General features: G+C 41.3%; 1 protein-coding gene across 3 annotated transcripts in view; it reads right to left on the bottom strand.

Annotated features, from left to right (window-relative positions):
* Positions 1-11,884: 11,884 nt before the first annotated feature.
* The window catches only part of ZNF385B (zinc finger protein 385B), a 151,713-nt gene continuing 144,447 nt past the window's right edge, over positions 11,885-19,150 (bottom strand). For all 3 annotated transcript variants that reach the window (XM_010713539.3, XM_085227784.1, XM_010713540.4), the window contains 4 exons: positions 17,591-17,836; positions 15,915-16,093; positions 14,710-14,811; positions 11,885-13,329 (listed from right to left, as the gene is read on the bottom strand). In XM_010713539.3, the coding sequence (XP_010711841.1) occupies positions 13,117-13,329; positions 14,710-14,811; positions 15,915-16,093; positions 17,591-17,836 (740 nt within the window). In that variant the 3' untranslated portion in view covers positions 11,885-13,116. The remainder of the gene's footprint in view (positions 13,330-14,709; positions 14,812-15,914; positions 16,094-17,590; positions 17,837-19,150) is intronic.

Genomic DNA, 19,150 nt, shown 5'->3' with positions numbered 1-19,150 from the left:
ATGGCCTTAAGTTGTGCCAGGGAGATTCAGGTTGGATATTAGGAAAAAATTCTGTGAAAGAGAGGTTTGACACTGAAATGGGCTGGGCTGCCCAAGGGTGCAGTGGAGTCACTGTCCCTGGAGGTGTTCAAAAATAGGTAGATGTAGTACTTCAGGAGATGTTTTAATGGGCAATACTGATGGTATGTGAATGGTTAGACTAGTTGATCTTTGAGGCCTTTCCCAACCATAATGATTTTGTAATTCTATGATTCATATATAGATTGCACTGTGAGCATCTCCAGTGTCCAGCAACACGAAGGGCTAATTCAGCCCTTGGGCCATATAACCTTGCATATCCTGTCCCTGCTACACATGCCAACACAGAGACTCTTCTTTATCCTATATGTGAGAGCACTAAATCCAGGATTGTCACTGAGGCTTGGTCAGGTATGGGGCTCAACAACGACTTCTTAGAAAGTGGAAATACCTGCTTCTTCTTACCTGTAAGCACCAATAACTCCTGCTTTGGCTACAGCTTTTCCATCCTGCCCATACTAGAGCTTGGCAGCATTTGTTCACAGTCTTCACTTGCATATTGTGAATGCATTGATATTTCATTTCTTCTTCACTAGTATTTTTGTTTGATCTACTTAATCACTTAATTTGAAACGAAGAAAAAAACACATTAGCAAGACAAATTTTAAATATGACAAATGGACCTCAAACTGGACTTCTACATCTTGAGATATTTTCCTAACAGGAGCAAAATTACTGAGAATTTAGAGAAAGAAATTTTCCTTCTTACTTTCTTTTCTAGTAGCGTTCTGGAAGTGAAGCAATTGCCGACCTCTAACTGAGATACTGCAAGTGAAAATGAGGACATTCTGACAGAAAAATGGAGCTCTGTGTGGCTGTGTGCAAGTCCTATTAATAGTGGTGCCCTCAGATAATTAGATATTGCAACTCAAGACCCATAATTTAGAGGAAGAGTTTACCCTCTTTAAAACAAACTCAAAACAAATGAAAGCAAAACGCAAAAATCAACAGCCTATCATTCAAATTAAGGCAACAGGAAAAATGGAATGGGGGAAGAGGAGTCAGTCATGCAGTTTTCAGAGGTGTAACACAAAGAAAGTCAACCATTTAATTTCACTGCTTCTTCACAAAGTGAGCGATTACATTTTTAAATGAGCATTCAATTGACTGAGGAATCTCAAAGTAGTAATTCAGTTGTGCCCTCAGCTGTAAGTATAGCAGGCTCAGAGCAACTCGTGTTTCCATTACGCGACATAACACAGGAGATGGAGAGGATGATAGAACAGGGTTACGAACACCTTCTCTTCTGTGTAAACAACTCCTATTTATGCAATCTATTGGCAGGCATTGTATGGGAACTAGAAGTAATAAGAGAGAAATGGGAGCATCCTTTAGCTCACAAAGGTCACAATCTCCTCCCCGCTGAGGGCTGGCTCCCTACCCTCCTGCGAGGTGCACACAGACTTTTACAGACTTCACTACCTCTGCCCTGAGACAGGAGCTTTTCCTCACCAGATTCACTTCACAAATGATGATCTGGGACACCCTGTTTGTTATCCTGAAGCTCATGTTCCCAGTTTTATTGCATGAACAGTGTTTGAAGTGGCTTGAATGGTATCCAAGGAGACATCTTTACTTAGATAAACTAATTGGTCTCATCTTATTGCTATCTGCAGTTGCTTCTAAATAGATAGTACATGATCCCAGAGAGACCATAAGAGTTTCTTTATATGGCATATTTTATAAAAGATACATAATAAATACATTTATCAGAGCTGTTTTTGCTACTTAAAATAATGTTGTTAAGCTTCTCTATCCCATTCTCAATATATTATTTCCTACTTTTTGCTGTCAGCCCGTAGCTCACGTTATGCTACCCCCAGATCTCACTTTCTTTCAGTGTCAGCGACCCTAATGTCCTCTCCCTGCCGCACTTTCCCCATTTGCCACCAGGTGTCACCAGGCCAACCAGCAGTACCACTGCTCTGCTATGTGATTTAGGAATTACGGGGAAAAGAAAACGGAAATCCTCATTCACTGCCAATACATCCACACAGGAATCAGAAAGCCACAATTCTTATTTCCCCTTGCCTTCCTCTGTTTCGCATCAGAGCTACAAGATGCAAGCAGCACCAAATATCCACACATGGGTACTTGGCACCAGCTCCCTGGTTACAGTGCTCCTAGCACACCTGGACAAAGCCTTCTGCTCCTTGTGTCAGGCTGTTCTGGGGAGTAAACGAGACATCAGCACTCCCAATTATACTGCCTCTACAAGGAGAAACAAAAAAGCATGAACAGAAGAGGCACTAGACAGAATGTATTGGCAGCCGGGTCTAATGGTTGGCGATCCTGCACATAGCAGGGAGGTTGAAACTAGATGATCATTGTGGTCCTTTTCAATCCTGTCCATTTTATGATTCTATGATTCTATTTATTCAGACTTCACTTAAATATATATACATATTGTGTAGTTTATAAATCAGTTTATTTTTTTCTAGTAAAATGCAATACTTCACCTTTGTCCTCCATCTCAGCTTCCCCAAATCTTTACATTTCCAACAAGATTTTATTTGCTGTTTTGACTAATCATTATTTTAATTCCCCTTTTATGTCATTTTTTTTTTCCAGCTCTTCATTTCTATATTATTTTGCTGTGCAGAGCATTTTGCCTTGTATTTATTTTTTAAGCCATCTGGGCCAGAAGCTTGAATAAATTGCAGGCAGGTATCAGGGCTGCTCATTAGATCCCTGGCACAAAACCCTTGTGCACAGAAATAAACCCGCCCTGAATTCCCATGGGGACGGCTGGACTTACTGTGTGTGTGGGGAAGAAGCACACCCAGCTCAAGGTGTTCATGTCAGCTATTATCACATCACAGACCATGCTGCAGTGAAGAACAGAAACAGAGCTCCCAGTGTCTTTCAGAAAAGCAGGCTTTCTTCTTGGATCCAAGGGAAGTGCTCGCATCTTTGCTTTTAGCTACATGATGTGGTGAGCAAGGCCTCTTTCTTCAGGGATAGAAAGAAAATGAATTAAACAAGGATGGGGCGAACTTCAGCCTTCAGACCCCCCACTATTCCTGCACCTGCAATGCTCACAGAGGAGGCACACACACTGGGGAAGAGTGATTCTAGATGAGTTTTGACCGTCTACGGCAATCTGAGCAACTCTGGCTTAGTTTTGTGTGAGACTCGCACAGAACAAAGCCTTTGCAGGATCCTACAGGCTGGATTTACCATTCAATGGAACTCATAGATTTCACAGAACTGCTTATTATTAGTACCTCAGCTATTTGACCTAGATTCAGTAGCCTGCAAAGTGTCACATTTAACTTCTAAAGTAAAAATAATTAAATTGAATAATCAGTCACCGGGCAATTTTGTATTCAGCTCATTTAAGGTCAGATTCTTTATGTCTTAGAGAACACAAGTTATATTAGTTTAAATTTTCTTAATGGAGCAAGTTCAGAAGTGCTGTCAAATTAGGCATAATTATGCACTGGCTAATGAGTCTAATTGGCAAATCACATACATATTGAGAGAGGTATACACATTTACATCCTCTCTGAGGCACTTATTTCTTGGACCCAAGAATACAAGGGGCACGAAATGCCACCTGGAATTTTGGGTGCCTCAGAATGTTGTGGCTAAGTGACCAGATACCTACTTTTTCCTACATGAGCAAGCACTTGGGGCCAGGACTTGGCAGAGAGATCAGAGGCTGCTTCCAGAGGATATTGCTGCTGCTATGCAGGAGGTGCTGTGTTAGATGGGATCTGCAAAGGGTGATTTACTTTTGCAATCCCAGTGGTACAATTTCAACTGTGCTGCACATCTTTAGATTTCTGGCTCTAGGGAATATTCTAATCCAGCTTTCTCCTGAGGAACAACATGAAATAGCTTTTGTTTGTTTATTTGTTTCTTCCTTAAGCCACAGCCAAACAATGCCAATGAATCAGGGTAAGAGATGTTCTTTCTCTCTCATTTCAATAAGGAAATGTATTGGTTTTTGCGCTCACCAACATTTTTACAGAAGTTTCAGAAATGCTCAATAAATTCTAGTAGTCTTAAAGTTTTACATTCGTTAGGAATGTTCTATGCTACTACAGAAGTGTAGTATACAGTTGAATGCCTTCTTGAGAGTAAACACACCCAATAAACTTATAAATAGAAGTAACCATCATCAGCCAGGTTTTTCATTGCTTTCTTCTAACTCCTTGACTTGAAATATTTGCTGAGTCTTAAGGTGTTGTCAGTAAATGTAAATGTACCTTGTGGAAAATGAATAGATTACTTCTGTATTTTTCAAGTCACATAATCAAAATTGGATGTTTAAATTTTAGTTCCAGCAATAAAAATACTGAAAAAAAAGTTTCAGGCTTTTAGTGTGCTGTTACTGTGCCGTTTTATAGGTGATCACACCACAGTGTGCAGAAAGAGAGATGCCAGTATAATTGGCTACAGTGGCCTAATGAATTTCTTGGCACTGAGTACTCTCCTTGATGGCTCACTTCATAAGATCTACCAAGCAGCCTTCTGGTTTAACTCTTTAGTCACATATTTTTGAGTAATAACATATAAGTGCATTGCTAATCATAACTGAATTCTTGATTACTTACAATATAAAACAAGCACTGTCAGTCTGAAAATACACCTTTGCAAGTACACTTTCCTCCTTAAGTGTGTGCGAGTGCACTGTATCTCCTACCAGCCCACAGTTCTTTTCTGTGCTACTGGAGCATTATCCTGGAACATGGCTAGTAGTTGCTAGAGGATAAAAATTTTAAGATGAATTTCTTTTAAAAGTGGAGGCTAAAATTGTTCATTGCTTTTATTTCCCGCATGTCCCAGGGCTGTTGAGCAGGCCAGCTCCAATGGTTTAGAGAGCACAAGGGCATTTCCTCACTATTTCATCCCAGAGAGGGAACAGCAAGTTGTAGCCTTTAAAATTAACTTCTGCTTTTGAAAATGTGGATGTAATTCTTATCACTCACCCTTTTGATTTGAACAGTTCTGCTGCCTTTACTACCACTAATCAATATTTTCTGCACTAAATCATTTACAGAGAACAACCACTGAAGCTGATTCATGCACCTGGTGCCAGATCTGGCAGAACAAAGAGCTCAGGTGGCAAAGAGTATCCATCCTTGCATGTTCCCCCCACCCCTAATGTATTCCAAAGATGGATAACAAAGAATGAAGGGAATATAGCTGGAGTCAGTTTAGCTTCAGCAAAGAGCAAGAGTGTGAGATTTACAGTTTGGTAGCTGTCACAAGCAGAAAGCACTCACTAATGAAGTCCAAACAGGTGTAAAATAGACATTGTGTTCCTGTTCCTCTCTCTTTTTTCTTGTGGACTGAATAATTCATCAGCAAACACTCACCTGTGAAAGTCACGGGTAAATCTTACACTGATGAGTTTTGCTAAGGCATCTGTATGCCAAGAAAGAAGTGAGCACGGGCTCGATGTGTTCCAGAGGATCAACTTTTCAAGATGTGAAGGGAGCCATGCCTCAGTAGGGCAGGTAGGCAAAAGGAGGTAGATCTCTTGTCCCTCTGGTACAGGTCAGCAGGAAAGGAAATTAAGAACAGAAGATCTATCACGAGGGATGCCTCATGTATCCTCTTCCCTGCATTGCTGAGAAAAGGTGGGAAGGTGGACTGCCTTCTGAACAGGAGCATGCCTCTGTGGGATCACATAAGGAGTTACACAGACAAGAAAAGCAAGATTGGATTTGCTCTTATAACAGAATTCCTTCCCTTTCCTTTGTCCCATTTGGCAATGGGTGGACTCACACTACTCAACTGTGGTGGTCTCAGAGCATCTCTGGTGAAGTCAGGCACTGAAAATTCTCATTCAGCTTCTGCAGATGTTAGAGAATGTTTTAAAATTCAAATTGTATGTGAAAACCTGATTTGGCACAGTTGAATTATTTTTGAATGAAACTACCACCTACCTTCCCAAAGAAATAAAATATTGCAAAAAAGAAGCATTTGCAGGCATCACTGACCTTTCAAGGCAAGCAGCAGATCTGCCAGAAAATGTGCTTAGTACAGTCAAGGCTGACAGAGCTTAGACAGATGAAATAAGAAGGGTCATGACTGTGCTGTCCCCTATTCTTACGTGTTCTTACTTGCTAAAATCTGAGTTCCAGTCAGATTTTCCAAAATCTTCTGACAGCTTTACCCTCCCTGCAGGTGTTGTGGTGGTTCTTTCATTTGGGTGATGGGTTTTTGCTGCTGTGAGTGGGCTGTAGGCAGGATTTTGAAGATGATCTGTTTGGTGACTTCATAACTTAGGGAGCTGCTTTCAAGTTCAAGGGCAGAATGGAAAAACCTCACCAGCACTTGCTAGAAAATTTAGATGGACTTCAGTCAAGAAATGGAAGAGGGAACTGACATCTTGGCTGACCATGAGAACTGGGACTTAGGAGACTGATAGGGGGCTGGAGAAACAAGTGATGTGGTTTAATGTGGTCAGGGAAGGAGCTTGAGAGAGAGGATCAAAGAGTCAGCTGATTTAATCAGAAGGCTAGACAGGACAGTGCTGTGGTAGCTTGTGACATAGGATAGCAAGAGCTTGGCTGGCAGAAATCAGTCCTTGAACAGCAGGAAAACCTCCCCTTACAGCTGAAGCGGAGGAAGTGTCTGAACAGAAAAGTGAGTTGGATGGATCTGTGGAGAAGTTTTAACCAAAAATGGTATCTTTTTGAGCATGGGAGTTACTGAAAGAAGAATAAAATTCTGAGGAAAATAAGTGGAAATATTCCTAGCTGGAAAAGAACCATTTGGGGGTCTGCAGTGCTAGGGGGTGCTTACTGACTGATGTATCCGTAAAACCTGGGCTCAGATTTACTGCTCTGACAGTACAAGTTGGCTGCTGTGCATACTGAGCATTTAAAACAGCCAAAATCACATTCCACATCTGAAGTATAAACCAAAGTCTTTGAAAAAGAAGCCTGGGTGTCCTGGTGACGCTGGCTGCAGCTGGCCTGGGGAAACAGCTCTCAGCAGCTAACACCTCCTGAGCAGCATGACTCCCAACACCAACATGGACAAACCACTTTACATAAGACTGACCTGAACTTGTCAAGCCCCATTCTGATGTGAGTGACTTCACAGGGCCAGACGAGGCCATCCTGGCACTTGCAAGGGCATGAATCCAGCTGCATCTGTTCCTCTCCTCAGTATATCTAGGCAGGAAGGCTTCAGACAGTGGAGGCACTCAAGCACCTTCCCCCTCCCTCCCCCACCAAATAACCAGTGAAGAATAACTAAGCTGCTAAAGTTTGAACTCTGCCTTTCAGTTTTGTTCTGTTGACTTGTGCAATAAAATCACAATATTTGGCTACATTCATTTAAGGGGAAGACAGAAATCATTTCTGTTTGCATGGTTGTACAGATCTGAATTTGTTTTCAGAGAGAGAATTTTTGAGTGGTGGATTTACATTTGACAGTACATCCACGTCCTGTGGATTTTGTTGGCCAGTTCTCCAGGCACAGAAAGCTGTTTCCAGCTTCTGTAACCCTTCTACTGCAATTGCAAACAGACTTTTTAAATTCAGCATCTTCCTTGCATAAGCCAGTGTATATTCATCAGATTCAGCTAGCAGGGGTCTCACTGTCTATTACAATCCATCCTCTTGCTGCTGTTTTAGTACACTGCCAACACATCCTTCAATAATAGTCCATGTCTAAAAAAAAAAAAAAAGACCATTTTTAATATATTTTTTTTCTAAGTCTGATAGGGTGTAAAAGAAATACATGATTCAAAAATGAAGCAGCACATTGAACCAGAACACATGTATCCAGAGATAAATGCAGGAAAGTTGTTAGTTGTGGTACTTGATCAAAGAATGGCCCGGGTTGGAACGGACCTCAAGGATCATGAAGCTTCCACCCCCTTGCGACAGGCAGGGCCACCAACCTCCATGTTTAATACTAGACCAGTGATGAACCAATTGAAGTTGCTTGTCTGTAAACATAAGATGCAACCAAACTGAGAATTTTTTCATCAGAACATTTCATTTTAAAGGACTATTTCATGTTAAAGGACTTCAGATCATTTAAACAAATGACTCCTATGGGAAAACGTAATTGTTTTGGCAAAACTCACTGAGATCTGTAATACACCACACTGCAGTTACTGCAGGCCTTTGATGGCCTAAAATATCCAACCTCAGGTCCTCCAAAACCCAGCCACAAACCTGCAGCAGAACTCATTTCTCCATCCTACCTCTTTGACTCACCTTTCGCCATACCTTCTCCTCTTAGCTCCCATTCAGCCTACAACAGGCAAGATGCTTGCCTTTGTTTGTTCAGAATTCCATAGCCTGTCCCCATGACATTACAAATGCTCAATTTGAATTAAGTATCACAAATTTCCCAGCAGCTTCTACTTGCTGTAGAATGCAATGCTTACTTCTGAACTCTCAGCAGAAGACCTTACACCTTTCAGCATTCTTGAACGATTTACGACGGTGGGGTCTTCTGAAGATGACCCAACATCTCTCTCCTATCAGAGGCCGCAGACCGGACACCCGACACCAGGTGCAACTTCAAAAACGACGAGCAGAGTGGAGTTGCCACGTCCTCCGCCCCGCTGGCCACGGCTTTGCTAAGGCAGCGCAGCGTTCAGTGAGGCTCTTCTGCCACAAGGGTGCACTGCAGACTTGTGCTCCGTTTGGCCACCACAGCATTGGGGTGGCCCGGGCTCTGTCCTGCACAGCCACTCTCTGGGGAGTGGCCCCAGATTGTAGGATGGCAGGGGTCCAGCATCTCGCCAGCTTCCGACCATTTCTCCAGCTCGCAGTGATCCCTCTGGATGGCAGCCTTGCCTTCAGCAGGCTGCCCAGAAAAGCAGGCACCGCTCGAGGCTGCCCACACATGCTGAGGGTGCTCTCCATCCTGTCACAGAGGCTGCTGAAGAGTGCATTGTGCCTAATTGACGCCAGAGCAGTGCACCTCTGCTCTCTCTCCTTGTCCACACACTCAGTCACCTCATCACCTGTAGCATTAGGCTGCCAGGCACAGAAAATCCACATTGGCTAGACCCAGTGACCTATCCGTTTTCACAAGCTTGGATCCTCCTTTCTTCACTCTTTTGAGGATGGCTATAACACTGTCCCCTTTCCAGGCTCTGGAGACCTCTCTCAATGACAATATTTCAAAGACAGCCAGCTTGGTACTCCTCCACTCCTCCTGCTTGATAGGAGTTCGCTGTTGGCATGCTGCAACACATGCAGGTTCACAATATATTGTCTGTATGTACAGGTCTGCACAGTATGTAGCACAGCGCTCTAGCAATAAAAATAAAGATGAATAAGATACTAAACCAAACAGAAGCATTTCTAAGTCAATATTACGTTATCTTCCAAACATGAAAACGTTTTAGAATTATAGAGAACTTGTGGATACCCCATCCATGGAGGCATTCAAGGCCAGGTTGGATGGGGCCTTGCACAGCCTGAGCTGGTGGGGGGCAGCTTTGCCATGGCAGGAGGTTGGAACTGGATAATCTTTGAAGTCCCCTCCAACCTAAACCATTCTATGATTCGATGAATGCTGCTCATTCCAATACATACTTAAGGATGCTTAGGATGCCACTTGAAACAATGGTAAACAAATAAAAATCAGTTTAAAGGATACAGTAGCCAGAGTTTAAAAAAATCATAATGACCAGCTGTGGGAGAGTTACTCTCAAATCAAGCATGAATAAATAGTGCAGTACCTTACTTATTCAAGGTGACTGTTCAGAAAAAAACACAGTAGGGCTCGCCGTGCTGTTGTCAGATGCATAAAGATAATGAAATACTTCCTGGAGTGCTCAAAAAACCATGTCATTTTTTTCAGACAAAGGTAGCTTCGAAAAACTTTTCAGAGAATAAAATGTAAAGAGGGAGTAAAAAAAAAAGAGTAATTTAATTTTTAACAAAATTATCTCTTTCTTATAGGAAATATTTATTTGGCAGCACCAGGGACTGAACCCGGTGGGTACAGTCCACTACAAGCCTTATTCTGATGGCCCAAACTTGACTTCTTTCACAGGAAAAGCTTGCAGCCACACCACACCATGATCATTCCGGCAATGAACAGTAACCAATGCATGAACGAATCAGACCCTGTTACCATAACAGTCAGTTTGTGATTTGTGCTTTCACTGTATTCCTTCAAAATGGTAACTGCATTGCAAATATTTCATTTCAGAACTAGTTCTTTGTTAAACAAGTCCATGAATTTCATGGCCAGCTGTTTGTGATATTGCATCTCAGGAGAAAACATCTTAACAGATCAAAAAAGCAGCTGACAGCCTCTGAACAAGTATGATACACATTTTTTTCTCATTTAATGCTCATTTCTGAAACCCAGAATCCCAGTAGGCACAAGGGGGAGGGTTTGCTATTCATCTTCTTAGAATTATCTCACAAGCTCAATTCTATGCATCACAGACAAAACTTTGGTGGCAAACAGAAGTCAGCACAACAAAGGATGCAAAGGGTTTTAATATGTGAATCTTCCTTGTGTCACAACTGCAGTCCTTTAGCTTCTTGCATTGCATCTGCTTGTTGCTGGATGACAAGACACAGTCACTCTTAGTCACCTAGATACTTCTTCCAAGTAGGAAGTTCCTTGAAATAATCAGCTGTCCAACAAATCCACATATCATTGACTGGTTCCCTCCAAATAAAATGCTTTCTGCATTTTATATGGGAACAATTTATTTGGGAGAAAATTGTAATAGCTTTCAATTTCTAATCATCAGTAGTAGGTTATAAAAAGCAGAAAAAAAAAATAATGTTTTAATAACAGACAACTGCTGTTTCCTGATCATCTAGCTGAAATACACAGCCCTGTAAACTCACCATGAGTGAACAGAGGTCAGCTCCTTATGCAAACAGCCCCTCTGGAGGGACTGGGTGACCAAACCTGACTGCATCTGAACCTGGGTTACAAAATCAGACACACAGATGCACACAGAGGAACGCTGCTGCACCACCTTGTCACCATCCACAGGACTAACACAACCATAGCTGCCTCCCCAGAGGATGGTAAAAGCCCAGACTCCCCTTCTTATCCAGTTGTAGGTGATTTTTCAGCCTGTTATCCTCTCACAGCACAGCTGACTGCTCCTCAGAATAATGGAAATTGGGCAGAATTACACTTGCAGGAAATGCTCTCTAGTACATTGCAACTGTGAGGTATATGTTGATTGTAAACTCTATAGTGTATCTGACATTTTTACTCCTTTGCCTTTGTGGGCTCGTAATGACCCTGGTGGCTTTGTGTTAATCCCAACAGCCCAACAGCTAACTCTTTTTACTCATGCACTCCTTACTTTTCACTTTGTACTACCAAAGAAAGGATTTTTGTGTGACAGATCAAGCTTTCAAAGCTCTCCCAAACACCTGCCTTCCACAGCCTGCTGTGGCAAGCAGCTGCCTGCTCTGCCATGCCTCAGAGCAAACGCTGGCTGCAAAGCAACCTGCACACAGCCCCAGATACGCCCAGGCTGGCTTTAAAGCTAATCCTTAACCTCATCAAGAGGTAGCACAACCATGTCACAGCATACGAAGGAGGAAGAGGGGGCAATAAGGAAAGCCATAATGACCCAGTTGATTCTCCTGCTTCTTTCTGACTCTCTGATATACTGAATATTAACAACCTCACTACAAAAAGCTCCAGTAAAGGCTGTAACAGGATTGAGCAACAAAAAGAAATTAGGACACAAAGGAAGTAGATACAGGTTCGGTAATTATACTTTATTACAACTCTAATACTTTACTTGCTCCTAAAGACTCCTTTAGCTAAATTCGTTTGTCCCAAGAGTTTTTTTCTGTATCAACAAATAAACACATGAAACATGTTCATTTTTCTTATTATTTTATTGAAAAGATACATTTAAAAAAATACACAGACATTTTACTATTATGGATCGCAGATAAAGATGCTCTAAAAGTTAATTTTATATATATATATGTGTATATATATATATATAATTTCCTTTCTTCCACCTGTTGTCCCCGTTGTCACATAATGACTTCAATCTGAGTACTGCATATTGATATCACCTTTATAAAAGGGCTGGGGAGGTAAGAAGAGAGGTGGGCTATTACTGCAATATATTCAGTAAACAGATAAGACAGTCAATTATAAATATTTAATGTTCTGTACATTATTGCATTAGGGAGCCACAACATTATGCAGCATCATTATGAAGGAAACTAGGTAGAAATGGAAAAAAAGGATATTTACGTACAATTACACGAATCCATTGTTGTCTTGAACAATGCATATGAGTTGTGGTAATGTGCAATTGAAAAGCTTTTTTTTTTTTTCCTCTTTAAACATTGCTTAGCAACATCAGCAAAGAAACAACAAAAATAATTTAAAGAAGTAAACAAGTAGTAATCTTAACTATGTGTTATATGGCTTTCTAGTTTTAATCTCTCTAAATAAGGTCTGACACAAAAGAAAAATATTTAAAAAAAGCTTCAGCGCTGCATTGCTTTCAAACAACTGCACAGAAACTAAAAATCTTAAAATCAGACGCAGTACATCTTTAGTACTACACAAGATACACCAGTACTGGGGCCTAGGACATACACAATCCCTGTCAACAAGAGAGCACATTGAAAAGAAAAGGACGCAGTTCATTTGGAGATGTTACCCTTGATCAAGCACTTGGCTCACTTACCTTTTTCCACACTAGATTTCACCCCTGTGGTTTTCAGAGAGCTATGTACTTAGTTGCGAGCAAGGAAGACCCTAGTTTTCAAGTCTGTCAGGAAAATATTTTATGTTCCTTGTTTCCAAGGTGCGGCATACACATTGCAAAAAATAATAATAGATGCATTAATCTCTAATGATACAATTTTATGAGCAATTAAGTTTTTAGTAAATCACTCTCTATTTGGATTAAGAGGGAGAGAGAGACCAAGAAAGAGTTGTCTAGATTTCAAAACGATGTACCATCAGCAATGAGCTTTATGGTGAAGATGGTTGAGACGTCACGCCAGGTGGCATTTCAAAAGACCCTTTTCTCGCTATTCTTTCACCCTTCCTACTGGCCATAGCTATCTCCCTTTAACACCAGACTCAGTATGGTGCAAAAAGGATGGAGGCGGGTGTAGCACGAATGGGCCCGTGGCCAGGCCTGAGGAGGGCTGGGGGGATGGCAGGCGCCTGGAAGAGGGAGGCCGCAGGGCGGGCTGGGAGTGACAGCGCCGATGACACTGCAGCAGCCAGTGGTGAGGAAAGAAACGCAGGGGCCAGTGGCTTGATCATGTCTTTCTGGAATGCAAGCTTTGCCTAGAGTAAAGCAAACAAAAGGCAGTGTCAGTCCAGTTCTCCACATGCCCATTTTCACAGGGGAAGAATAAACCCCAGCACACAGAGCCTGGTGTCGGCTGTTCAGGAGCATCAACCTCACAGCTCCTCACTGCCAAGCCAACCAAGGCAACCACTACGTACTCATGGTGCACAGATCTCTACTGTAGAGCAGTCAGACTGGTGTTTAGAAGGAAGCATAATTTCAAGTGAGCAACAATAAATCATATAGGTCATTTCTGTGTGAGAAATATTTAAAAAACCCGACTTAAGACTTCAATTTAAAAAGTCAAGCTTTTCACTTGCAAAAATGAATTGTAGAAAAGTACAGTGGCCAAGCTCGGAAACTAATATTAATTCAGCTTTTTTGTCTGCTGATGCAGAGCTGTTCTTATCTACATCCGTACATTTTAAAGATCAATACCATAAAAACATTTTTTTTATGACCTACAAAAGTGGGAAATATTGCTGAATGGGGAGACTTGGAGAAAGCTTTCAGCATTTTCACTTGCCTCTGTACAATTACAAAAACACACTCACAGCTCAGCTTTTAAAGACTTTTCACGTTTACTCTTGCACACACACATTTGCATGTCTCCCTTTCCAGCCTATACATTGTTTTTGCATCATAGATGGCATGCATTTTTCCCTAATGAATAAAATACAGGCTGAGTCATGAGTAAATAAACATACAGTCTGTGCTCTGTGCCACAGCCAGCCTGAACTTGGGATGCATCAGACTGGCAGAACCAGCTTGGGGAATCCTCGGAAATGCAGGTGGGTGCAAGATGGGGACAGCTGGGGGCATAGAGGTGAGAGATCTGTTTTGATAGCCAGTGAAAGACACTGCTCGAGCACACAGATAGGCAATCAATTCTCCTAAACACTGATAACTCACTTGCAGCACCATAATACATCTGCAGAGCACTCTGTTTTGCAGCATAGAGAGAATGAGCATTAGTATTTTTGTAGCTTAACATCAAATGTCCTTTTCACTGACTGCATCCATCATAACTAAGGGTTATCTCTGGTGCTGAGAATGACAGAATATATATGTTTCAGACTTCAAGTAGAGCACCAACACCGCAGAGCTAATACCTTTCCATGGGGCACATAGTTCATTCTGCATTCCACTGATTATTCCCTCCTTCCTAGCAGTAAATAACACTCCCAGTGTCGTCTGTGTGCCTCAGACAGGGCAGACAGCATACATAAGTATCTTCAAATCTGATCCTAGCACAGAATCTGCCTGCAAGGGCAGAAAGTCTGCGCCACTGTCAGGTCTGTCATGTTCCCATCTCTGTGTGGTGGGAGTCCCCAAGGTCACAAATTCACATAGTGATGAGAAATAAAAATACTTACTGCTAGAATACTTGGGCTGCGCTGCAGTTTGTTGTAAGGACTGTATTTAGGTTTCATAGGCTTTCCTGCAACTCTGTCCTTATGTCTTCGGCTGGAAATGTGCTGAAATGAACATCCCCACATTTAATTAGCTGTTTAAACATTTCTCAGTTTTGAGTTTGAGACTGATTTATCAGCAGGGTACATCTAACCTCCTGTTTGTAAGATAAAGTAGGTTCTTTACAGAGAACGAAGATGAGTTTTGCTAAATTAAACAAAACAGTTTGGAGCACATCAAACAGAGCATCAGAAACTAATCAAATACAGCAAATTCTGTGATCCAAGACAGGCTCTGCAAATTACTGATATTTTGGTTAGTACTTCCTTTTTCTACTTGATAAGCTTTGAATCAGGCAGAGCTGTAATCACTAGGTCATAGGGATATTCAGAATCAGGTGAACTTCAGTGTCTTTGATGCTGTCCGTTTGCATAAATAATTCAATATTAACTGAAGGAAGAACCGGTTCCTAGGGATAGTTCTACACCACGCAATTTAATACTGCCTTAGAGATAACTGAAATAACCATGGATGAAAGGACATGTCTCCAGTGCAAAGCAGCATCCAATTGGAAATTCCAGTCTGGCTATCAGAAAAAACAAATTTGTATTGCATTGCTCTGAACCCAGGTCTAATTGGCTTGGTTGGAACAGAGCTGTGTTTTCATGCAGTTGTTCTGATATTCCAGTGCTAATGATAACATCACTACACAGTTCAGACTTATCTATGGTATTACTGTCTCACTGACTGTCCTAAGCCAACAGATTCACGTCACATTCTCCTTCTTGGACTCAAAGATGTAAAAAAAAAAAAAAAAATCCCAACTGATTAAAGCAGTATCATAATAGGAATCCAGGAACCCCAACCCAGGATTTCTTCCTATTGGGAGAGCAAAGTTAACATCCTCTATTGAGTTTCAGCAAACTTTTAAACTAGATCTACTGTGCTATCCAGTGCTACCAACAATTTTTCCACCTCTGCTTTCTGCTTTATGACTCGCAAACTCATTTTTTCTCCAGCTGAAACAGTTATGTGAGGGACTTTTAGAAATAGATGTGGGCTCATGAAAAGCAAGTTCATTTTATGGGAAAACACAGACCTATATACCACCTATAATATTGCAATGGAACTAAAATTCATGAAGAAGCCTCAGGCACACGCAAGCTACCTGTTTAAGCTGAATTTCTGAGTTAACATGGACATCGCAGATTTCACAATGAAATGTCTTGTTCTGCAGTCCTGAGCCTTTACTGCCATTCTGCACTTTCAGCCGGGAGCCGGGTCTAGGGTAAGACTTGATGGGACCAGCACCATTCCGAGCCTCAACCATCGTCTTGTGTTTTGAGCCTAGTGGGCAAGCAGATGTAGGTGAGTTAGATCAGCATCATATAACAGTGTCTATTAGTCATGCCACTTCTTGTCCCACATTTATCTTCAAGACAGAATACTCAAAACCACCACAGATCAGTACTAATAATGGTTACTCTTGGTCAGCATAGCTGCCACTTCATCAATCCAAACGGAAACCCAACAACAAAAGAAGTGTTTGTACAGAAAGGGAGCTGGACAACCAACCCTCCGTTTGAGGTCAGTGTGTAGCCACGTGGCCCACATGTTTCTGCTTATTCTAACAAAATCCAGGAGCTAGTGGAGCACAGCGGGAAAAGGGTATGATCCAGGAGTGATCAATCAAAATCTGCCTTGCAACAGGAATCCAAGACTAAGCCAGCAGCCACATTACTGCTTATGTGTTCAAGAAAAGACACTGTACAAAGCCTTGTCTTTGTTAGACTAATTTTCTGTGGACTGGGGGTTAAAATTCAATCCTTGGCTTGAACTGTGGGAATTGATAAATGGTCAACAAGAAAAAGCTGATCTTGAAGGAATTCCCCTGAATCTATGTGATTCTGGAGGTCTGGATCACCCAGAGATTTGAAATGTAGAGGAATTCTATACAAACAGAGACGTGAGTTTTCTGGATTCATCTTTTAGGCCATCATGACAATTTCTCTAGCAGAGGTGTCTTAAAGAAAGTAAATCTATACTGACTTCTGCTGTATTTAAGAGCAGCACATACTTAAAATAATTTTAATAATTAAAATAGAATAGTGACTGTGGGGCCATCCAGAAAAGTGTAAAATGAGAGTGTCTAGGCGCACAGTTATTTCCACAGCTTGTCAGCAGAGGAGGTGCTGGAGATTGCAATAAGTATCCTTGGATTTGGAAGAAGTGTCTGCTTTGGCCATTTCAAGAAAGGATTACAGCTGCAAAATTGGTTTAAATGGTTTGTTAACAAGCTTTACATCACCAGCACACCACAGAGTAGCCAGAGTACATTACGAGTTGTTGCTTGTGGCCTTTAAAAAGATTTATCCAAGGAATGAGGACAGCACAGTTAATACTTAACGATCCAAAGATTCTAGGATATCTAGGAAATCTAAGGAACCCATCCTAAAAATAGGAAAAATATCAAATAACATAAGTTACTGAATATTGTGCCGGGAAAAGACAGCAGAGGTAGCTGAAATATGAAAGAGATACGCCGTTCACATTTTAGAATCCCTCATGCTACAGAGGTATGATGGAATATGACTAGGTAACATGAACTGTAAGGATTTAAAAAGCTTATAGAGTACATGAAGAAGTGCTCTAAAAATGTACAGAGAGCTTTAATGAAATATCAAACACATCAAATTACCATTACCAGAAAAGTTTTTGTAACTTGCCATTGTAAGTTTTAACTAAAGATTCCAGTAAACTAAGGCTACCACAGTGCCAGAAAAACATCTTGTTACGTTGACCTTTTCAAAAATAGCACACAACTCACGTTCTGTATACACTCACCTGTATTGTGTGCTTCTAGTTGTGACAGGGAATTCACAGCTACTTTGCATAATGAACAGTAAAGTAGTTTTTTGGCTTTTTCCTCTTCTGATTCAGAGGCTGTGCTGGGAGCCCCATTAGTGCTGTTGGAGGATGCTGCAGATGTTACAGGTGCCACTGCTGCCACTCCAGTTTTGGAAAGAAAAGCACCCACTTCTGTACTGGAATGCTGACTTGCACCATTGGATTTCACTTTTCCTTTATCTTCTAAAAGAAGGAAAATATCTATGTCAAAAATATGCTGTGCAATAATTATTCAATCATGCAATAATAATCCCATGGTTTTAGTGAACCTACCGCAACAGGGGCCTAATTCATCTAACTCTAGACAGGCCAGTAGCATCCTTGAAATCTTGTTAAAATTCAACCACAGAATGTATGTCATTTGATGAAAGGGCTGACTTTCTTGGTTTTAAGGCTACCAATGAATACCAGTGACTTAAGCAAATTCACAGCAGCTGCTGTCACGCTGCAGGTTTGGCCAGCTGCAAACAACCTGAGGAATCTCCAAGGCAGCCTGGGTTAAAGGCTGAGAGTACACAAAAACATGCAAGGCTTTGTACCAGAGATTGCAAAAATGCTCCTGAAAAGCAATATATTGCCTTTGGAATAGCTCGAATTTCTCAAAGTCACTGGGAGGACACTGAAAGACTCCAGCTCTGTCTTGACAGTGATATCCCTCCTCTGAGCTAGAGGATTTCAGTATGGTACAACACTATACACATAAGCACAGCTGTTAATATTTTTAGATATTTCAAACAATTCCCCATATGTCCAGAGATACCATGGCTCCAATGTGCATTTATTGTCTTCCTGTGTCACTTCACAACCATGAATCAATAACTCATGTTCCTGTGAGACAGGTAGGCAAGTATTACTTCATTCTGCAGATGGTGACTGCAAGACAGAGAGATTAAATGTCTAAACTGTGCCTGAAGAGGCACTCTGTGCCGGAGCCAATATTCAAATGCTCCTTGCCTATGTGATATCTTACAAGAGCTCATTGAACTCTATTCAGCTGAAGTCCTTGTGCCCACGAGCTGTACTGGTATAAGCTCACTAATAATGAACAGGGAATGGAAGTGGGAAAAAACAACACTTGTGATATGGGCAGCACTGACAATACAGATGCATGAAATGGTTGTCCGAGGTTGCAACATGTTGTCTGTCTGAGCAAACTGCTACATCAGCAGAACAAAAGATAACAAATTTCCAACTTTAGTAAATAACACTGGCACTGGACGACCTGAATTTTTAAGATTTTTTTTGTTTTTTTTTTTTTTTTAGTATGTGGAAGGGTACTAGAGATCTAATTTTGCTAGAGACCAACCAAGATTAGCCCTGACATCTCAGTGTATGAGAAATTAATGCAATACCAAGAGCTAGCTCTACATTTAGGATTACTCATAGTTTGATCACTTGCAGCAGAAGCAAAAAGTGGGCACAATTCATAATAAATGGGGCAAAGCATAGAAAGTGACGATGCAGATGAGCATCTTGCCAAAATTAAGATTTCTTGTT

Source organism: Meleagris gallopavo, chromosome 7, assembly GCF_905368555.1.
Source record: "Meleagris gallopavo chromosome 7, MGAL_WU_HG_1.1, whole genome shotgun sequence".
Taxonomy (NCBI): domain Eukaryota; kingdom Metazoa; phylum Chordata; class Aves; order Galliformes; family Phasianidae; genus Meleagris; species Meleagris gallopavo.
The sequence above is the reverse complement of the archived record's forward strand: the minus strand, read 5'-3'. Positions and strand labels throughout refer to the sequence as shown.